Source organism: Mytilus galloprovincialis, chromosome 5 (assembly GCF_965363235.1).
Source record: "Mytilus galloprovincialis chromosome 5, xbMytGall1.hap1.1, whole genome shotgun sequence".
NCBI lineage: Eukaryota > Metazoa > Mollusca > Bivalvia > Mytilida > Mytilidae > Mytilus > Mytilus galloprovincialis.
In genome coordinates, this window is record NC_134842.1 from 41920716 (window position 1) to 41945069 (window position 24354).

The following is a 24354-nucleotide window of genomic DNA, read 5'->3' on the forward strand; positions in this document are numbered from 1 at the left end:
TATGTTAGGCAAAAACTAAATTTTAAAGATTGCAATTTATTATATGTTTTAGTAAACTCATAAAAATATTTGACTACACATGAGATAATAAACTCTCCAACTCAATAAGACTAATTGGTTGTTTTTTGCTGTTTAATGCCACTTGCAATTCTGTTCAATTAAAATCAAGGTCAAACAAACGTTGCAGGATTCAGTGTTCAAAACTCACAACCTTAGTATTGATGAGGTATTGATAAGTCTGCAGATAAAATCCTGATTAGAATCTTTATTAAGGTCGTACCTAACACTTTCACTAAAATTAATTTGGCTCGTTTAATTTTAATTAAATTTTGACAAAGTATTTACTTTGACCCTTTTAACAAAAATATATAAAAATTTCCAAAATTTTGAACCAACCATTTTGTCAGAAAAAATACACTGGTTATATAGCAGTTTGCCAAACACCAATTTCAATCATTCAGAAGCTTAATATTCCCTATACAACACAACGTAATTAAAACGTTTAGCTGACTTAACAGAGTTATCTCCCTGTAGTGTTAGGTACCACCTTAAATATAATTAGATATGTGCTATGGTAAAACTGTGAAACAGCCTGTCAACATTACACCGACTATTAAATATCAATTTTTCAAGACTTCCAGTGACTTTGTTTATAAACTAATGATACTTTTTGTAATGCACTTATTCTGATATTACATGAAATTGGTTAGTATTACTCTTTAACATGTTTAACAAGTAGTCATAATACAAAAAAGTAACAATAAAATTGATCTTACCTCAGAGGCTTCTTCTGCCTTTTTCAATGCCTCTGTAAAAAAATAACGACAAATTACCACCAAAATTAATAGAGTGGGGTATGGGAGGCACTGAAATCAGCTAACATTAGATATGTATAAGTGGTTGCGTGTGGATTTTTCCTTAGGCCAAAAGAAATAACATATGTGTTCTCGCTAACCCTACCTAACCTAAATTTGTATCTACCTTAACACTTTTTATGCGATTTAGGAACAAGCACTGATCATAAAGTCAGACAGATTCCCAAGAAGAAACCATCTAAAAAATGTCTTATAAAAATAAAATGATATTGCCTACCAACCTATTCTATTTTTTCAGCACTTTAGCAGAAACACATGTATTATTTTTTTTTACCTTAGAAATTTTGTTAAATTATAAAGAACCAGGTGCTCCGTAAAGCACAGCTTTTAATGGCCCCACTGGTTGAACCCTGAACAGTTGGGGCAAATTTGGTCACAATATTCAAGCTTGATTCTGTCTGAACTTGGATTGTGATCAAATTTTTGACATAATATAGGTTTTTGTCACAAAATTAATGTGGTCAAAGATCTAACAAATCTATTGCACAATACTGTCGATTGAAGATTTCTTCTTGAAACTTTTCAAAATTCGAAATTTGAAAAATTTTGAAAAAAAGGAAGCCTTTCAAAAAATGGTAAACAACCCCCCCCCCCCCCCAACTTTTTGAAACCCCCTTGCAGCATTAATCCTTAAACTCAATCCCATGCTTTCCTTTGCAGTATTGAACCTTGTAGTACAATTTCAGAGAGATCCATACACTTAAACACAAGTTATTGTCATGATTGTTTGGAAACTAGAAACATGCTTTTTTTTTTGGCCCTTTTTGGCCCCTAATTTCTACATATTTTGGGCAATTAACCCAAAACTTAATCCCAGACTTCCCTTTGTTATATGGAACATTGTGGTACAATTTCAGAGATCCATACAATTACACATAAGTTATTGTCTTGAAACTAGAAAAATGCTTGTTTTGACCCCTTTTTGGCCCTTAATTCCTAAACTTTGGCCCCATAACCCCTAAAATAAATCCAAACCTTCTACTTGTGATTATAAACATTGCGGTATGATTTCAGAGCAATTGAAATACTTCTACACAAATTATTATCCTGAAACTAGAAAAATGCTTGCTTTGGGCCCCTTTTGGGCACCTAATTCCTAATCGGTTGGGACCATCATCCCCAATGTGTCTTCGGACGACGACGATGCAGGCGACATCATTCCATTATACTATTAAAAAATTTTGGGGTCGTATAATTAGAGGCTCTAAAGAGCCTGTGTCGCTCACCTTGGTCAACAAAGGACACATATGGATTCATGACAAAATTGTGTTTTGGTGATGGTGATGTGTTTTTAGATCTTACTTTATTTAACATTCTTGCTGCTTACAATTATTACTATCTATAATGAACTTGGCCTAGTAGTTTCAGTGGAAAATGTTAGCGAAAATCTACAAATTTTATGAAAATTGTTAAAAATTGACTATGAAGGGCAATAACTCCTTAGGGGGTCAATTAACCATTTTGTTCATGTTGACTTATTTTTAGGTCTTACTTTGCTGTACATTATTGCTGTTTACAGTTTATCTCTATCTATTATAGTATTCAAGGTAATAACCAAAAACAGCAAAATTACCTTTAAATTACCAATTCAGGGACAGCAACCTAACAATTGGTTATCCGACTCATCTGAAAATTTCAGGGCAGATAGATCTTTACCTGATAAACAATTTCACTTCCTGTCAGATTTATTCTAAATGCTTTGGTTTTTGAGTTATAAGCCAAAAACTGCATTTTACCCCTATGTCCTATTTTTAGCCATGGCAGCCATCATGGTTGTTTTGCCGAGTTACCGGACAAATTTTTTAAACTAGATACCCCAATGATGATTATGGCCAAGTTTTGTTTAATTCAGCCCAGTAGTTTCAGAGGAGAAGATTTTTCTAAAAGATAACTAAGATTTACGAAAAATGGTTAAAAATTGACTATAAAGGGCAATAACTCCTAAAGGGGTCAACTGACCATTTTGGTCATGTTGACTTACTTGTAAATCTTACTTTGCTGAACATTATTGCTGTTTACAGTTTATCTCTATCTATAATAATATTAAAGATAATAACCAAAAACAGCAAAATTTCCTTAAAATTACCAATTATGGGGCAGCAACCCAACAACCAGTTGACTGTTTCATCTGAAAATGTCAGGGCAGACAGATCTTGACTTGAAACAATTTTATCCCATGTAAGATTTGCTCTAAATGCTTTGGTTTTTGAGTTATAAGCTAAAAACTGCATTTTACCCCTATGTTCTATTTTTAGCCATGGTGGCCATCTTGGTTGGTTGGCCGAGTCACCAGACATATTTTTTTAAACTAGATACCCCAATGATGATTGTGGCGAAGTTTGGTTAAATTTGGCCCAGTAGTTTTAGAAGAGAAGATTTTTGTAAAAGATAACAACGACAATGATGGACGACGGACGCAAGGTGTTGAGAAAAGCTCACTTGGCCCTTCGGGCCAGGTGAGCAAAAAATCAATTACTTAATTCATTTTTGGGATGGCCTTTAAAACGTGCTTCCCATGCCATCAGCAAAATCTGCAGATCTAAGAATTTGAACATTTAGATTTATATACACAAGTTTAAAGCTTCAGTGTTGCTATACAACATTTTCATTACATGCAAACCATGCTACAATTTTTTAAGAAGGCAGATAAGACATATTATAAACATTTGTGGTTGAAATATATTTATTTTCATGCAAGTAGTCAGTCTTTTCATGCAACCCGTGCAACAAGCTTAAGGCAAAAAAACATTTTGGCCATAACCACAGCCTCCCTTTTTTTTACATTTAAAAAATTTTATATATACTGCCCATTTTCTTAGTGTAATTTTTCATGGATATAATGATCTCTGAAATGATTTACAGTAGTACCTATCAAACGTCCTTCTTCTTGTTGTTTCTTCGCTCCTTCCAAATCTTTTACCTTCTTCTCTTGTGACATTCTTTCTTCATCTTTTTTCTGCATTTCTATTTGTCATTTAAAGTTATCATTAAAAAATCTACATCTCAAAGATTTTGTTTTGTATCTACTGTTTTACTTATCCAGTATAAATAGATGTTTTTCTTTTTGTCTTTCCTCTTACAAGTGCTATAGCACAGGTCTACTTGTTCGTTGAATATTTAAAGTGTAAAGCTGAAAGCTAAGGAAGAATTGCTGAAGAAAAGCTCTTAAAAGAAACAGCTTTGAAAGAAATATAAAGTTAAGATCTTTTATTTATCTCAATTTTCATAGTAAGGGGTCAGATAACTGATTTATGCTTTTAAAGATGGTCAAAGAATAAAGTCATATTTTTAGTACATGTACCGTTATATCTTATTTATATTCACAAATGAATGCTATTATTTAAAAAAAAAATATGTACAGTTGACTTTCATTGGCTGGAATTCCAGCATAAGTGGAAATATTTTTCTGTTCTGGCCAAAAGCATGATTTGGTCAACAAGATACACATTATTAATTTTATCATATGTGCAAATTCAAATTGTCTCCCATTGATTACTTTATCATTAGCACTGCTTGGGTCAAACTTGGATTGACTCAAAATTATACCACTGTCTAGATAATGGGAGTAAACTATACAAGATTCATGAATTTGCATATATATTGGTTAAAATGAATTTTGCATCATGGTACCATATTGTTTGACTTTTTAACTCAGCTTAATCTATCATAATCACATTTTTTTAGTTTTTATTATAAAATTTGGTTGACCCTGATGCTATCATGTAAACAATAGGATAATGTTTAATAAATTTGACTTTATGCTTAAATCTAGTTGAAATTTAGGAGGAGACTGTAATAGGTCCAATTTTGTGAAAACAACAATGTATCATCTTTATTAGCAGATATTACTCAATTTATTTCAGTTGACTGGGAGGAGTTTAACCGATTCGCTCACAATAAACCAGTCCATCTATAGATAGGTGTTTTAGGATAAACTCATCTATGAAGTGTCCAGTCATTGTTTTTTTAAATTCCTTTGATGACACTGATAGGTATTAGAAATCAGTAATAATTATAACGGCTATCATCCTTATCACATACATCTTCAAATAGACTGTCCTTATGCAAATTAAAACGTAAGCTCCGCCCGATCAGTTGAAATGACATTGGTAATACACTTCAAACAAATATAGAACCATATCAGGCTCTTTTTATATACTATTATTTTTGGTTTTACATCTGAAATCACAAAAAATGGTGGCAAGTTTGCATTTAAATGATCATCAAATTGAAAGGTTAAAGCGATGCAAGCTATCCATAAAAACTAATTGCTATGTTATCATAACACATAACTGATATTTTCTTGTTGTTTACATTTTACATTTAAAAGTAACTTTAATAAATCTAAACAATATACGAATGCAAAATAATTTTGCGGCCGTATAAAAATGACAAACCTCAAAATTTTGTCAACAAAAATATCCATGTGTTCACAAATAAATTGCAACAAAATTAGGTTAATACATACATGTTTTTGTTTTTTGTAAACTTAATTTGTAAAGTTGATATCGAGACAGATATTATTACAAAACATATACAATAAAACAATTCATTCAGTTAGTTTTTAAACCAGGCTGTTATTACATAGATCTGAACAATGCATGCTTTTTTTAATTTCTCTAATATCTATTTTTCACTTTTTTAATTGTCAATAATGAGAATTTGCATTCCTAAAAAAGATGTAGAAATGTTTCCGTATTTTTCCATCAATATGTGTATTCATTGTATGATAACAACAAATAAATCTAATCAAAAGTACGATAACATTAACTCTATATTGGTAATTAATTAAGGAATGACTCACTGTAATATTTTTTCTGTCTATGAAGAAATAACATAAAAAATTTGGTGCTCACTGAATAACGCGCGTAGCGGGTTATTTAACAGTGTGCACCACATTTTTTATGTTATTTCGAATAGAAGAAAAAATATTACAGTCATTTCTTATAATTTAATTCAAAATTCAATTTTAAACCGTAGAAAACCATGAAAAAACGTTGATGACGTCACGGTCACATGACTAAATTATGTCTATGGGCTCATAACAAAATAACGTCAGCCAATCAGAAGACGCGTTACATCCAAAATTAAATTATTTATAAATAAGATTTAGAAGTTTGTAGGAAAGACAAGGTTATATCAGAAAAAAGGCTATATGTTTGCATTTGATTTAAAAAAAAAATAATCATATAATACCACAAAATTTTGAAAACTTGGGTTTATTTGCTAAATGGTAATTTGATCCTTCATTTGTCATTTAAAATCTAAATTTGCTTTATTCATCGGAATATGTAAGCTGTTCAATATCCTTGACCTGTATATGACCTCTAACCTGTTCAATATCCTTGACCTATATATGACCTCTAACCTGTTCAATATCCTTGACCTATATATGACCTCTAACCTGTTCAATATCCTTGACCTATATATGACCTCTAACCTGTTCAATATCCTTGACCTATATATGACCTCTAACCTGTTCAATATCCTTGACCTATATATGACCTCTAACCTGTTCAATATCCTTGACCTATATATGACCTCTAACCTGTTCAATATCCTTGACCTATATATGACCTCTAACCTGCTATTTGTCTTTGTTGTTCAGCTGACAGAACACTTTCCATTCTCCGTAAATCCATCATCATTAAAGTCTGTGATTCTAAAAACTGATCATTGGCCATCTGCCAAGTCTGTTGTAATTGTTCATGTTCTCGTTTCTCTTCATTTAAAATACGACAAACTGAAAGGTAAACATACTTCATTATTATTCAAAACCTAACCTAAAAATGTCATCAAAAATCCTTCTTATACTGTGGCAAAAGGTCTCATAAAAAAAACATCTTTTTCACTGATATTGCAATTTTGTAAAAATCTTCTGCTAGCTAGCCTGTATTTCTTGAATAAGATCTAGAGCATCTTGTTTGAATTTCCCAATAATTTGGCAAACAGAAAACACCCAAATTTGCTTAATGAAATACCATAGAGTTCTGAATGTAACAACATGCTTTTATTCTGTCAGGTTGAATATTTAATTCTTTTACAGTTCTTGAATGTTCATTCATGCAAGTGCCCTGGAACATTTGATTACTAAAAAGTTGTCATCCTCATGTCTGTGATATGGCAATGACATCCATTACTCTTTGCTGACATAATGGTCCATTTTAATCTTGTGATATATTTGAAGGTTGTGGGTCATTGTTACTTAATATCTATTGAATATTATCTTTTTACAATTCTATTGGTCTGGTTAAAGGTTTTTTGCACAACATGTTTTCAATTTTTCTTTCACATGTTTTCTTGCTTGAACATGTTGAAGCCAATTGTTCATTGTTTTGTGCAAATTGTTAACTAGAGGCTCTTAAGAGCCTGTGTCGCTCACCTTGGTTTATGTGCATATTAAACAAAGGAAACAGATGGATTCGTCACAAAATTGTGTTTTGGTGATGGTGATGTGTTTGTAGATCATACTTTACTGATCATTTTTGTTACTTACAATTTTCTCTATCTGTAATGAACTTGGTCCTTTAGTTACAGAGGAAAAACCTTTGTGAAAACTTACCAAAATTTACCAAATTAATGAAAAATGTTTAAAAATGACTATAAAGGGCAATAACTCCTTAAGGGGTCAACTGACCATTTTGGTCATGTTGACTTATTTGTAGATCTTAATTTGCTGAACATTATTGCTGTTTACAATTTATCTATATCTATAATAGTATTCAAGATAATAACCAAAAACGGCTAAATTTCTTTTAAAATTACCAATTGGGGGGCAGCAACCCAACAACCAGTTGTCCAATTCATCTGAAAATTTCAGGGCAGATAGATATTTACTAGATAAACAAGTTCACCCCTTTAAGATTTGCTTTAAATGCTTTAGTATTAGAGTTATAAGCCAAAATCTACATTTTACCCCTTATGTTCTATTTTTAGCCATGGTGGCCATCTTGGTTGGTTGGCTGGGTCACCGCACACAATTTTCAAACTAGATACCCTAATTATGATTTTGGCTAAGTTTCATTAAATTTGGTCCTGTAGTTTCAGAGGAGAAGATTTTTGTAAAAGATAACAAAAATTTATGAAAAATTGATAAAAAGGGACTGTTAAGGGCAATAACTCATTAAGAGGTCAACTGATCATTTTGATCATGTTGACTTATTTGTAGATCTTACTTTGCTGAACATAATTGTTGTTTAAAGTTTATCTCTATCTATAATATTTTTTTTAGATAATAACCGAAAACAATCAAATTTCCTTAAAATTACCAATTCAGGGGCAGCAACCCAACAACCCAATGTCTGATTCATCTGAAAATTTATAGATCTTGCCCTATAAACAATTTTACCCCACGTCAGATTTGCTCTAAATGCTTTGGTTTCAGAGTTATAAGCCAAAATATACATTTTACCCCTATGTTCTATTTTTAGCCATGGCGGCCATCTTGATTATTTTGACGGGTCACCGGACACAATTATTTAACTAAATACCCCAATGATGATTGAGGCCAAGTTTGGTTAAATTTGCTGTTTAAAAAAAGCAACATACATGTGTAAGCATTTTTTTCATTTTTCATTCATGAAATAGTCATTTTATTTCTCACTCCTCCATGCACATACCCCTTCCCTTTTTAATACCCTCTCCAATATTACCTTCCTCCAAATCTTTCTTAGTCTTATCACATTCTTCCTCAAAGATGTTTTTCTGTGTTGTCAAAACAGCCACATACATTTCTAAATCTTTCCTTGAGGACTTTTCTACTCTTAAATAATGAAGAAGTTCTTGAATCTGTAATGGAAACATTCATTTAAATCATCAATATTGTTAATTTAATGTATTTTATTTTTTATGGAATATGCTTTCTATATTCTTACATTAAACTTTCAAAAAATTTCAAAACAATAATCTTGGGAAAAAAAATTCATCACATATGGTTAAAGAATTTTATTTCCTGAGAACAAACTCTGAAAAACATTTGAATAGCCAGAGAAAGCAAAACAAATATATTGCAATATTCTAGTAAAATTTTTAATTTTTGTTACTTTCAGTTCTAGAAAAGACATCTCACCACACCCTTCTTAAAAAAAATATACAGAATAAAGTGGTTCTGATGTTTAAAACTTTTTAACATAAAAGTAAAACAAAAGACAAATATTGAAATGCTGCAATTTATTATCTATAAGTTTAACCCAAAAATGTCCCTTCTGAAAAACTTATGGCCTAAAATAATATAACAGTTATCTCTCCTGAAACTGTTTGGTATGAAATGAAGACTAAAATTGTTTCAGATTCAACACACCCTGGTTAATCATATAAAAACTATGGATGCCAAGAAATACCATGAGTTCCTAATTAAAATAAAAATCGCTCATTTTACATGTGAAATAATTTCTCTGATATCATACAACAATGGTTGTTATCGAGATATTGTTAATGTTATTGCCTAAAAACATTAAGAATTCATATTTAGAAAAATATAGAGTCTTCACATTTTAACTTTATTTCCATTAAAAAGTCCTTGGACAATGTCATGAATGTCGTGAAAAGAAAAACTTATCCAAAAATTCAAATATAAAAAATATTCGACTGATGACCAAGCCGAACTAAAAATTAAGCATTTGAGAATAAATGTGTTGTTGGATCACTCATCGAATATTTTTATATTTCAATTCTGTAATAAGTTGTTCTATACATCATTTATAAATATTACAAAATTTTGTGTGGATATATATGGTGTACAGATAATGTGATAATTTTATAAAAATAGTTATTTTTTTTCTATGGGTTCCCTGTCTGCTATGACATTGATCTTACCCTATCTTCTGGATCTTTAGCATCCAGATCTGACAGAGACTGTGTTTCTGGTGTAGCATGTTTCATTGGAGGTGTAGCTATGTCATCAGGATTCTTCTACAGAACATAAAATATTATGAAGTTAGAATTAATGATAAAAAACATTTCAGCAATTTTTATGATGCATGCTGTAAAGAATTGCGCTAATATTAACGTACCTTTTTGCGGTACGGCCACTATCTTTGTGACGTCGCGTAATTGTGATACTTTATGTTGTATTGAATAGAAACGTATAATGGCAGACGTAGTTCTATCTTTAACGCCTTAGTTAGCTTACAATCAAATACACAAAGCAACGCAATAATCTACACATGCATAACCACAATAGCTATCACAATTCTGGAAATACACAATTTGTATGTCTAAATTTAGAAAATCTGGACAAACCTTTTATAATAACTAGATTTTGTTTTAGCTTAAATGACTGTTTGAAGCATTGATTCTAGGAGAAAGTTTATAAGACAAAACTTGTCAAATTTTCATGTTCCTATAAATAAATTCTGGAAAAAAAAAATGAAAAAAAATTACTCTTCACTGAAGGATGAATTGGTTTCACACTCATTGACAACTAAATCAAAATTCCTCCAAGTAAAGGAAGACATCAAAAGATCAATGTAAGATAAAAAACTTAATTCAAATAGTTTGGGGGTGGGGGGGGTTGAACTGCTGCAAGATGTGGTTATCCGACATTGATTTTTACATATATCTATATAGGTCAATCAATTTTTCCCAAATTAAGTTAAGAGGGGGTGTCAGTGAAAAAAGTATGTGAATTATTTTTTTTATCCTTCATTGAACTTTTGGTGTCGTCCCCAAAAGACTGAGGTTTACAGACTTTATCTGAGCAGTCCATTAATTTTTTTGAGGGAGCATTGTTTGATAATTCAAAAACTGACCACAACAATATAAAATCAAAATAATTTTCCGAATATGATGTACAATAACACTTATAGTTGGTCACAAAATGGAGTTTAAAGTCTGTATTAATAAATCTTATGCAAAATACTGTGTAAGCCACTGATTTTTATTTTTTTGCACAAAATCCAGACAATTTAACAATTCTACTGACATAGAGCTATGTTTGTCTTCAATTTCCTTGTCAATCTAGATTTCATAAAGTAACCATAACTGCTTCAAATTTAAAATTGATGGTTTTATTCAAAAATTTCATTTGGAACAGTTGTAAGAGTTGCAGTGTAAATAGAATAACTACATTGTCTCTAAAATAAATTTTATATTTTATATTTTGAGACAATCCATGGCTATTCTATATAACTAAGTTCCAGTCATCTTAAATCCATTTCAGGTCAAACTTTCTGTGATATCAGTAAGCTTATTGCGATTCCATTAGACAAAAAGATATACATGTACGTGTACCTCATATGTAGCAAGTTTTGATTTCAGCCCTTTAATCTCATCTTCCAGAGGTAAAACAACAGATTTCAATATTTCTGCATCAGCTTGAGCCTGAAAAAAAATCATTATGACTTGTACACATATTCATACCAAGAAAAAATACCAAGCCTTTGTTTTTCTCAGATATGTCCAAGTTCAGCATTGGATATAAAAAACAAAAAATATAAGGTGCACAGTGCCATTTGGTATTTGAGATTATCCAGAAGTTTTGTTGAAATCAGTTCATCTTTTTATGAGGAGTTGAAGATACAAACTTAGTCTGGTGAATGGACAGATGATTTAAAGTATCACCATCACTGTACAAATTAACAACATGTGAATTCTGCCGTTTTTCCTTCTTCATTAATACTTAGAATAATCACAATGACCAAACCTTTCTTTTTTTGTGTATATTGTTATATTATCATAAATTTTAAATAAATACAAATGACTTTATTGTGTCTTTAGGTTGCAGTTACTGTGATCTACCCTGCAATTCATTTTATTCATAATTGATTTATAAAGGCAATTATACCTCATTATTTTGTTAAATAAAATTTCATGTAACAAATCCGGTGGTTTTGTCGTTTTTAATCTAAAGGGTAATTTTTTACATAATTCATATTTACATGATGCATAACTTATGTAAAACTTTTTTTCTAAGCATTAAAATTGAGAATTGAAATGGGGAACGTGTCAAAGAGACAACAACCTGACCGAAAAGATAAAGAAACACCTGAAGGCCACCAATGGGTCTTCAACATAGCACGAAAATTATGCACCTGAAGGCAGACTTCAGCTGGCCCCTCAACAAAAATGTGTACCAGTTCAGTGAAAATGGACGTTATACTAAACTCCAAAACATATAAATGAACTAAAATTTAAAAAAACAACATACAAGACTAACAAAGGCCAGGCTCCTGACTTGGGACAGGCGCAAAAATGCCGCGGGTTAAACATGTTTTGTGAGATATCAACCCTCCCCAATACCTCTAGCCAATGCAGAAAAAAACAAACACACAGCTAAATGCACAGTAAAACTCAGTTTAAAAGAATTCCGAGTCTGATGGCAGAATAGGTAACAAAATAAACTAAGCAAAATGACAATGATACACAAATTAACAAAGGACTACGAGCAGTTACTGACATGCCAGCTACAGACCTCAATTTAACTGATTGAAAGATTATGTCTTCATCATATGAAATCAAGCACAATCCATCCCGTTAGGGGTTTAGTATCACACCTTTATAAAATATATGAGAAGAACATAACCCGTATCATGCCAACAACTTGTTTTAGAATAAATGTGTTGTTTTGCAAACTTGACTATGATTGTGTTGATATTAACTAAAAACTTCCATATAATTTTACTAAAATTCATTATGAATTGCACGGGGAAGAGCGTTTACAACTTTCCACCAAAAACCAGAATGTGAACAAGGCAATTTTTTTCCATACATGTGTTTCTATTTTAAAATGGCATTATTACTCCCTCAATCAAGATGAAGTTGAAAAACACCTTTCTTATAAATGTTTGATATCAAATTCCTTCGACAAATGTAATAAAGGAGCTCTAACAAGGCTCGTCCATGGAAATGTAGAAGCCTTGACAGAGAACATAGATCTTTCATTATTAAGTACAGGTAAGTCAAATAACAGTTTTATGTAGGACATTTTAAATTCAAAGTTCTGTAGCAGTAACTCTCAGACGTTTCTGTTTTACCTTTCTCATACTGGCCTCCAAATTCTCGTCCTCCATAGACTGATTTGATGACTGCTGTCCCAGAGAACCTGGTGCTATCTGTTTTAACTGCTTAGCAACTGACGTCAGAAACCCTTCCCTGAAAATGTGCTTTCATAGTTTCAATTACATATACATGTAGCACAATAATAAATGTTTCTGAAGTACTTTTGTGTGAGTTGTCTGATCTGTAAATCAGGCCTTCCAAAATGGTTTTATTGTCCGGACTTGACCTGTAAATTGTTTATTTGACTTGTTGTGCAGAGCCTGAACCGGACATAAAACGTGGGTTTGCCTTTTTAACATACATTTAGAAAAAATATTGAAGTTTATGCAATCTTTTTTACCTGACCTTTTGCCTTGAACAGCCACACATTTCTGGTCATAAAAGTGACATGATTAATAATTATTTTCAAAACAAACTCTATTTTAATACTCTCTCATTACAACTAACATGACTAAGGTTAATTAGTTCTCTGACAGTTGACTTATCTGTTCAGGCAACAGGTAAACTACTTTGATCCATATATATTTTAAAGTTGTTTTCTAAAATTTTAGCGGTTTGCATCTAATTAATTTACTCAAAAAGATTTAAGATTATCAGAAATACGAACATAAATATGATTGATGAAAAATTTAAAAAAGGTAGTAAAGGTTTTAAGCGAAAAATCGTCAGAACCACGTTGTTTGAACTAGCACACTTGTGCACATATGTGCAGATGTGAGATTAAAATATGCATCCAAAATTTTTTTAAATGCTAAAACTATCATTAATACCTTTATTTAACGTTCATTTCGAGTATTTCTTGAAGAAATAAAATGGATAGAGCTACTTAAACTCAATCATGCAGTGTAAACGTACACGGATTTTACGTATTAGTCTCTGGTCCATGTTTTACCATTGTCAAGTCAGCATCCAGTCTAAGAAAATGTGCCTTTTAAAAACGAAAGTGAAGTTGTTGTCACGCGTTATTTTGCACGAAGAAAGAGTCAAAGGCAGATATTAGTATTAAAGCTGATGACCATCATGTTGCACACTTCGACTGATGCACTGTCAATTTAACAGCTTACGTCAGAACATCAAATTTATACCAAAAGTCAAGTTTAATATCGTTTTTGTGTCAATCATAATCATTGTTTAAATGATGCCCAACTAATTACCATTGTTGCCTTTTGTTATTAAGTCTTAACAGTCAGGGGCATTACTTAAACAAGTAACTTTTAAAATTACCTATATAAGTAATGTTGAAAACGAGGCTATTTTAAAAATTACTTATAATATAAGTAACTTTTCTAAATATTATTTTTATAGGTGACCAATTCTACAATTTTACTAGTTTTAACAAATTTTTACAGTCATCTGGTTATTTTTCCCATGAAATATAAAATCTAATTCTTCTGAAACACTAATTGCTTTTCTGACCCACTTATCTTTGATATCAACACTTCCTGGTCAAAGGTTGGTCTCTTGGGACTATTAAAATATCGTTTTCCTTCAAAATCTTGAAGGTAGACAGATATAAATAGATAGAAATTTATGAATTTATTAAGACTTGAAGTTATTTATAATTTGTAACCCAAAACAATTACATATCTTCCTTAAATAAGTGTTATTACTAATATTTTCAAAGATGTACAAAATAACTTATTCAAGTAACATTTTGTCATTATTTTTAAAGTAACCCTTCCTGTCTATTCTCCTATCAAATCTTACAAATTCAAAAATTTATGATATAAAATGATGTAAAAATTCATGAAACTACATTTAGTCCCTGCTTCTATTAAAATTAAAAATAACTCTATTGAGTAATTTTATATTTTTTAAAAACAAAAACTATACCTATATAAGTAACTAAAAAAAGTTACTTGTTTAAGTAACGCCCCTGACTGCTTAAGGGATTAAAATTGTAATAAGACAAAAAATGTTCCACTGGCTACAATAGTTTTTGGAAGCCCTGCTGTAAATTAACTGATTGCGTCCTACTCCCTATTATGACATATATCTGACTGAATCTGCATGGTGGATGAAGCAAGCATAATTGCTGTGTCTTTATTTTTATTTTAACCTGTCAAACTTGTTAAAATGACCATAATCTCAACCAAATACTGTAACTGAATATGATGTTTTGGTTTGTCAATATATATGAAATCATAGTGTCTGTCATGTCTGTATAATATGAAGCCTGTTTCTTACATATGTTTTGTAATTTCTTTAAATGAAACTTCTTATCTATAATTGTCTTCATATGAATTGTATGTACATTATGTATATAGTACAATAATAAGTCTGTATTTATAGTTGATGTTTAAATATAAAGCTTGAAGGTGAAAAAAATATCTGTTTTAAAATACAGACAAACGTCTAGTATGTGTAACCTTATCACAAACTTAAACAGTTGTGTCTTTCTATGTTGTGATGTTACACTTTTGTTTCAGGTAAGGGTGAAGGTTGGTATCTATTAAAACGTTTAAACCCGCTGCATTTGTTCGCACCTGTCCTAAGTCAGGAACCTGATGTTCAGTGTTTGTGGTTTGTTGATGTGGTTCATAAGTGTTTCTCGTTTCTTGTTTTATATAGATTAGACCGTTGGTTTTCCTGTTTGAATGGTTTTACACTAGTCATTTTTGGGGCCCTTTATAGCTTGCTGTTAGGTGTGAGCCAAGGCTCCGTGTTGAAGACCGTACTTTGACCTATAATGGTTTACTTTTACAAATTGTGACTTGGATGGAGAGATGTCTCATTGGCACTCATACCACATCTTCTTATATCTAGTTACTGCTGCTGGAAACATATTGATTTTGCAACTTTCTCCGCAGGCAACACAATTACCTTTCTTGACTGAGTTTACTTCGTAGTTCTCTCACTTCATCCTCATACTTCTCGTTCAGTTCTTGTAGTTTTGTTCTTTCATTTTCATATTGTGCTGCAGTGGATGTTGATGCTTCTTCTGCTACTTCTATCAATAAATATATATATATATATACACATGTATTTATAGCAGAATCCACAGAAATATACATTTTATTAACATATATACATTGTTTTTAAACATACACGCCTCCGGGTGCGGGAATTTCTCGCTACATTGAAGACCTGTTGGTGACCCTCCGCTGTTGTTTTTTATTTGGTCGGGTTGTTGTCTCTTTGACACATTCCCCATTTCCATTCTCAATTTTATTTGTATTGAAATTCATTCATCTGTTATTAAGTAATTCTCTAGCAGAAATAAGGAAACTTGAGGTAACAAGGGGGAAATCCAAATCATGTTGATTAATAGATCAGGTTTAACGTCACAATAAGTACACCTGACTTTATCATTGAGGTTGATTTTTAGTGATGGAAGAAGCAGAAGAACTTGGTCATCAACAGCAAGAGAAATGGCAATCGAAGTCAATAAAGATAGATGACCACACCTTGCAGAAGCAGAGTTTAAACTCACAACCTCAGTGAAGACAAGTAATCACTGTATATGCACTACTTTATAACCCACTAATACATTGAGACCCTAAAACAAATCAAAGGACAGAAAACAACAAGGCCAAAGCAAAGAACATTACATAGAAAACTTAAGATTGAAGTCAGGTGTTTTGAAAGGATATAAAGGCAGTTCCTGCTTGACCAATGGCACTGTTTCTGTTGCAAATTACAAGAAAACAAAACATGCAAAACGGTTGAAAATTCTTGAGTGAGAAAGAAAGAATTACAACAAATGAAACATAGCTATGATCACCTATGAACTGAAGCAGATGTTATACCATGAATCTGCATGTATACTGTAAGTGGTCACCTTGAATGAATCAATATTACATCACATTAATGGGGGCTCATCTAATAACAGTCTTAAGGGTAAAAACTCTTTTAATCATCTAAAAAGAGCTATCCACATGCTAGCAAACAGAATAACAGAGGCAATTTTGACAGACTGGACATTTCATCTTTCAATACTATGGAAAAATTAATAAAAGGTATTTCAGGGACCTACACGAATTCTGTGTTCATGTAATTATTATTTGTTTTGATTCAGATATTCTTCTATAAATGAATAGTCTCTGTTACAATTATTTACCCTTAAGTAACCCCTGAAGTGTGTCTACTTCTTCACGACACTGTCTACGTATGTCCTCTATAGTGTCTTCTTTGTTTGATTCAGAAAAAGACACGGCTGCCTTAATGTCCTCTAGTTCTGTTCTCACATCATTCAATTCCTTTGCTAGAGTGTCAGCTTTCTTCTGAGTCTCCAAATGGGCATCTCTTTCTGTCTTATATTCCTCTGAAATTTAGGAAATGAATTTTACGTATATACAGTCACACCTGTATTAAGCAGTCACTCTTGGGAAGTCTCAAAAGAGACTGATCAAGAGAGGTGACCTTTTAAACGAGGTTTCAAATTATATGTATTCCGATTCTGATCAGGGTAAAGTGTTTGGGTGTTTTCAATCAGTAGAGTTTTTTGTTGGTAGTGAAAGAAAAAATAGCAAATTCCGGCACTGTAAATTTGAAGAAAACATTCAAAATATGTTTATATTCATGGAGAAATAAGTCAATGATATGTTTTTTAATGGAAAGGGAAAGGTGTCGAACATGAGGAATTTACTAATTCACCTCTCATTGCGTAATCTCCTTTGCAGACGACGACTGAATGTAGGATTGCTATCATGCTATGTCTCACTTTTGCGACAAAAGTCAAAGGCTCGACAAAAAGGTAACACAAGTCTATGTATAATAACTGTATTATTGTATGTTGGAGTTGACTACCATTGTTAAGGAATAGTGATATGATTTGAATAAAAGTGCTTTTTAGTACCTTCTTTTTGTAAGAATATTTCTTTAAATTTGGCTCTTTTTGATCCAAACTCCTTTTCTTGAAGTTCTTTTTCTTCTTTATACTTTAGTTGCTTTTCTTCAAGCTCTTTAATTCTTTTTTTTAAATTTTCAATTTCATCTGAAATAAATAATAAGAATTAGTACTGATACTTACATATATCATGTATATATATATATATATACAGGGTTTCCGCTGGCGGTCGCCATTTTTCGCAATTTGCAAAAAATAATAATTGTGGCGATTAAAATTCGTCATTGGCGAAAGAATTTGGCGAAAGAAATATATATACGATTTATTTTCAGCCATCTTGTTTATTTACATTTTTTCGGGTTTTTCGGATTTTACCTGATCAGACAATATACTAGGAATTCACCTTGAACTCGTTTAGATTTTGACAGAAAATCAATAATCAGCTGATTGCATTGTGTGATATCGACAACAAAGGACTAATTATTATTAATAAAGGTGTTAATTGTATTGTTGACATTATGATATGGTTAAATGGCGTCCGTCATATGTCACAAAAGGATCATTTATTAACTACTTTGCGACGCACGTGTTCGAAGCAAAGTTTTGACGTCTCCTCTCCTTATATTACGATAGTCCATAAAAAAAAACTGTTATGACGAAAAATTATTAAAAGCAAGAAATATCTCCGATTTAAAACTTTATCCTTCGATAATTGATTTTAAAGAGTACTTTAAAGTCGTTTGTGTGTTACGACATGTTTCAAGCATAGTTTTATGTCTCAACTTTTTCATTTACGATGGTCTAGAATTAAAGGAAACTGTCGTTATGAAGATATCTTTGCAAAAGATTGGGAACAACCCCTCAAAAGGGAGTAACCTTAAATTTATACCTATACCTTAAATGAGGGATCAATTCCAAGTGATAAAAGCTTTGTTTCTTCTTTTAAAAACCACTTCATAGACCAAAAGGGCACATATTTTTCTTTGAAAGAAATTTACCCAAAGAACTGTACATCTTTCTTGTATTATATGGTCAAAACATGTCCAAGAATTTTGTTATATTATGGGACTGATATCTTCATTATTATCAAAAGTAAGTGGCCACCTCTATTAGAAAAGTTGTTCAAAATACATATATATATAAAAAAAAATCTGTTTTTTTAATAGTAAATATTAAAAGTTTATTCATTACAATTTAACTGTAACAATGTAGACTCTATATAAGATAAGTTTGAGAGAATAATCATGGGGCAAACTCATCTTATTTAGGGGGAAATTAAACGAAAAATATATATAATGTTACTTGGCGAAAAATATAACAAAGTGGCGAAAAATATATTGTTTTGGCGAAAGAGGTGGCGAAAAAAATAATTGACCCAGGGGAAACCCTGTATATATATATATATATATATATATATATAAAACGTCTGATTATTAGTCAACAATCTTTCCCATGAGGGTGCTGGATTGTTAAGAGTAACAATACATGTACCAGCTGACATGTACACAATAAATAAATTATATAAACGCCTAAAAAGTGAACAAAACAACACCAATAACAAAAAAAGGAAACATTAAATGTAATTATCTATAAATATTTTGGATAACAGATATCCTTCATCAGTATGATTATGATGTGTACCAGCTTAGATCGGTCGGTGCTGTTTCTTGGGAATGTATTTCCACGCAATCGTTGTTGTAACATCTTAACTGTTGTCATCTTTGAAATTTTAGAATTGTACAAGTTTAAATCGCACATTACTATTTTTATCTGAAGCATATCTACATGTATGCAGTCTGTGTTGTAAATAGCTATATAACCTATGTCCTTTTGAAATTTTAGAATTGTACAAGGGTCTTTGAGTTTGGTTTTAACGGTTTTATTGCATAAATTTCGAGATTGTTATAGTTTAATCAGAATAGATTGATATGATTCATTTTACATCATATTCATACTGATGAAGGATATCTGTTATCCAAAATATTTATAGATACATGTAATTACATTTAATGTTTCCTTTTTTTGATATTGGTGTTGTTTTGTACACTTTTTAGGCGTTTATATATATATTCAAGAGTCTATTCTAAATTGAGGTAAATTGTATGGCCTTCCAAATACCGTTTCTATCCCTAATATCACTGAACATGCTGAACAGACATTAATTGTCGAAATCCAGAAAATAACTCGTGTGCGTTATTACAGTTACTTTCATGAGTTGTCTACTCTTTATTCCTTAAATTTTCTAAATCTGTAATAACATATGCATGTTATTTATAAATTTATTTCATTTATAGTGGGCTCTAGGCCTAGGGAACTCTTAAGACTTTGGGCAGACTATGAACTGTCAAATCTTTCAATAGTTAAGTATACATATAGACAAAAGTAATATCAATAGAACTTTTATGCATTTTAATCAAACTAATGATGTACATGTATATTGTCCCTTTGAGACATGTAACATATACATATGTTATCACAGTTCTTTGATTTTTTAGTCCACAATAACAAATGTATGTTATTTTCCTGTAATAACCCTATAGAGTTATATCCCTGACTGTCTGAAGCTGTCAACAGAAGTGGTTTGGGTGATGGTCTGAGTGAGTAAGTCCATTTAATGATTGTGAGCTGGAAGTACAACCATTTTTATGCGTCCTTGGAAGTTAAGTTTTGGGTTTTCAACATCCTGTGACCAGTGTGCCCTCTACTATAGCCTAGGTTTGACACAGACAGTCAGAGACAGGCATATGAACAGATTATCTGAACATTACTTAACTAGAACAAAGATTTTATAATAAGTATATTAGATATCTAGAATTGGTAACATTCGAAAGTAGAGTTCAATATCACAACATTTCTAAAGGGTTTTATGGGTTCAATATTGACAATAAATTAGGTAAACAATCGTTCCAGAAAGACTTTGAACTTGGTCTTTAACTATACCATTTTTATCACCCTCCGCTGCCTCAAATGCACCGAAATCAGTTTCTTCTGCCATTATAAACAAAGTTGGGCATAAATTATGTTCTAATGTTCCATCTTTGGTTGCTATTGATCGATTTTTCTAATAATTTTCTCCGCCACCTACTTCCGAGCTCTCTTCTTAGAAGGTAAATTAGCAACAATATGTAAAAGTAAGTCAATGACGGTCAATATTTCCGGTATAAGTTGAATATGTCATTCTAAGATTTTTGTCCTTATACTTCGTAGTATATAATCACTATCTTCATAGTAAATATTTTTCAATAGGGCAGAGCGTATATTTTATCTATATTTGATGTTTTTCTCTCATTTTTCATACTTTTTTTCTTAAAATTATCACACAATACATAATCATACATTGTTCTGTCATTATCCTGGGACTAGTATCATGTCTCATCACTTTTGATTTAATTGATTAACATTTGATATCAAAGTAAATGAAATAAGAAATTTGTATATAAAATATACAAGTTATAGTCTCTGTCTGTTCAAAACCTGACAAGTAATGAGGTGGTGGACAGGGGGTATTCAATTCTCGCTACCCTCCCGGGGCCCCTTGACTCAACAACATGTATTCTTCAGTATTGAAGCCTTGTTGACCTTAAAGAAGAAGAAGACTCCCGCTTGTAATGTTTCATCAAGGTATATGTACAATTAGCGAGCCTCCTCCAGGGTGTTTTGATTATGCAGGGGCGGATGCAGGAATTTTCGAAAGGGGGGTGCTAACCCAGGGCAAAAGGGGGGGGGGGGTGTGCAAAGGGGTGCAAAACATATGTCCCGATACAAATGCATTGATCAAAAATAAAGGGGGGTGCGCACCCCCGGAACCTCCCCGCCACTGTTATGTGATTACTTGGTTGTTTTTATAGTGATTATTTGATTACCAGACCAAATATTTCATGATTATTTGATTATCTATAGGACTGTATTTTTGATTATTTGATTATCTTGTTTAGAAAAATAATTAATGATTATGTGATTATGTGATTATATTGGCAAACAAAATGTGATTATGTGATTACTTGGATACCCCCATGAGGGGCCTCATTAGCCAAGTTAAGATTTTTTTAATCGAAGAAAAGGTAGAACATCTATCTACATCTACATTATACTTCTTAACTTCAATATAATTAATTATAATGTATTATAGAAGGGTTTTTTTCTTCATTGAATAAACCGTTGGTTCCTTGGGTTTATAAATATATATAGTAAAACGCGTCTAGGTTTCATCAAAGCATGCAAGCTAATCCCCTTTCCTTTGAAAAAAATAAAAATCGACCAAATAAAAAAGCGAAAACAAACAATAAAACGTATGTAAACACTATATATAAAATAAAATATCATAGGTAACAACCTAAGCTATTGGTGTTTTCAGGCGTACTGCATGTACTACTGATGAATTTAGTATACCTTCAAATTAAGATTGACCAACTATTACAAATTGTTGTTTACTTTAAAAAAAAAAAAAAAAAAAAAATACATTTACCTTTTTATGATTTATGAAACGTGAAATACAAATTTGTCCGCGCGCTTGGCCGATGTTCATAAATGTGTATTGTGATAAGTACCATATATAAGCGTATATACATATTTATGTACGAGTTGTCAGATGATTAACTAAATGTTGCTACCGTATTGACGTATACTCCGCATCTTCTTTCATAAAAAAAACTTGACATAAAAATAACATATCATCAAATGTTGGGCCTTGAAATCTGCTATCAATTGATCACCTTTTTTATTTTTAGTCCACAGATATGACAGACAACAACCAACAACAGCTACCAAATTCCAGGGTCCTAACTTGGAACAAAAACTTACAAAATGTGATGGAGTTAAACGTGTTAGCAAGCTCCCAACCCATCTTATGATAAATATGATTATTAACGAGAATAGACAATATCATGTGGTTTTATACTTTTAACCTTGCAAATCAGTATCAGTATGTATCGATTCTAAGGATATAAAGGTAACTGTCCTTTTTATGGGGTGGAGCGATTGTAGTTTATTCATTGATAAATGTTAAAATTAACATTCATAAAAAAAAAAAGAGGAGCCGGTATTGGTCTTATCACAATCTTAATATATGGACAATATTTTAACTTACCGTGTGCGTTAGTTATCCTTACAAATAGGCGTTCATGTCTATTGACATTGAGATAAACACATTATCTATGTATAATCTTATACTTTTTATCACCTTAATACGAATATTAAATATGCCTACCCGCGATTTACTTAACATAAATGCTTATACCCGTTTCAGCATGCAGACGATTGTCCAATCAAATTCACTTCTAAGTTCGAGAAAAAATACACATTCATGAATTTGTATATTTTTTTGAAACATTTCTTTTTTAAGTACAACAATGTATTTTTACATGTTTTTGCATATTTGTAGATTTTTCTTCCTTATCTATAACGTTTGAAAATCGAAATTTAGTCAGACAAGCTCTTCGTTTGTGGTTTGCATTTGCCATGACGAACACAATTTACACTAGGCATGAAAGCTACAAAAGAAAAACACATCTTATGTATGGTATATAAGATTAATAATAAACCATCTTTGTAAACACCCGTTTACGGAACGTAATATGGTATATGGCTGTTCGTCCGCCTGTCCGCCCGTCCGTCGTCAACATATTGGACAATAACTCAAAAACGCTTTAAACAATTTGCACGAAACTCTGGCGAATTGTTTATATATGTTGACGTAAGCGCCCTTTCAATTGAAAATATATATGTATATATTTTCCAAATGATGGTATTTGATTCATAAAAAGGGGTGAATTTCCAGTTTTCGTACTATTATTCAAAAATGCTTTTAGCAATTTTTATGAAAGTTTGGTGACTGGTTTATAGCTATTCAAATGAGCTTCTTTCAGGTGTTTTTTTTATATTTAACTCTGATACGACATTGATGAGTAGTGAACATTTAATCGCTGAAAAATCTACGGGCACATTATGCTCCCATGGCACAGGGGTTGAAGTACTATTGTATACCATAAAGATCATTACGATAATGGTTTGATAACATTTTAGATGTATCTCGTCTTCTGATTGGCTGACAGTGTATTGGCATTTCTGAAATAGTGTTATTTATCTTCTCCCTTTTTTTTTTTAAGAAAAGAGGGGAGTTACGAATATAAAATGCAAACCTTCTTTCTGTAAAGTCCATCTTTTACTTTGTTAAAACAGTAAGAACAACGATTAACCACTCCAACATCAAAACCATGACATACAGAATCACTTGTACAGATGATGTATAAATCTTTTTTAGCATTCGAAAAAATAATGTTTCGATATACATACAAGTTTAAGTATTGCATATTTTTTTATTTCAAAATATTGATTCACTCATAGGGTCTTTGCATCTGAAATAAACATTCTAAAACGAGTTGTGGATGCGGAACTTTATGTTCTTCTTATATACTTTATGGTGGTATGATACTAAACCTCTAAGGGGACGGATTGTACTTGATTTCCATCATCTTCGCTAGCCAAAGGTTACGATCCACTCTCGTGAAGAGAACGAGAGTGGATCGTAACCCTTGACTAGCGAAGATGGATTTCCATGTGATGAAGACATAATCTTTCAATCTTTTTAATTGAGGTCTGGAACTGGCATGTCAGTAACTGCATGCTAGAAGTCCTAAATGTTAATTTATGTATCATTTCATTTTGTTTAGTTTCTTTTGTTACCAATTCTGACAT

General features: G+C 31.6%; 1 protein-coding gene across 2 annotated transcripts in view; it reads right to left on the reverse strand.

The window, feature by feature from the left end:
• LOC143075830 (rab GTPase-binding effector protein 1-like) overlaps nucleotides 1-20759 on the reverse strand; it is a 35883-nt gene extending 15124 nt beyond the window's left edge. Inside the window, exons 1-11 of one of the 2 annotated variants that reach the window (XM_076251407.1) lie at nucleotides 20602-20759; nucleotides 17671-17808; nucleotides 16933-17136; nucleotides 15696-15822; nucleotides 12848-12965; nucleotides 11106-11195; nucleotides 9690-9785; nucleotides 8528-8663; nucleotides 6460-6618; nucleotides 3744-3839; nucleotides 777-808 (exon numbers count right to left, since the gene is read on the reverse strand). In XM_076251407.1, the coding sequence (XP_076107522.1) occupies nucleotides 777-808; nucleotides 3744-3839; nucleotides 6460-6618; nucleotides 8528-8663; nucleotides 9690-9785; nucleotides 11106-11195; nucleotides 12848-12965; nucleotides 15696-15822; nucleotides 16933-17136; nucleotides 17671-17808; nucleotides 20602-20656 (1251 nt within the window). In that variant the 5' untranslated portion in view covers nucleotides 20657-20759. The remainder of the gene's footprint in view (nucleotides 1-776; nucleotides 809-3743; nucleotides 3840-6459; nucleotides 6619-8527; nucleotides 8664-9689; nucleotides 9786-11105; nucleotides 11196-12847; nucleotides 12966-15695; nucleotides 15823-16932; nucleotides 17137-17670; nucleotides 17809-20601) is intronic. The other variant, XM_076251408.1, reaches the window with a different exon arrangement.
• Nucleotides 20760-24354: the final 3595 nt, after the last annotated feature.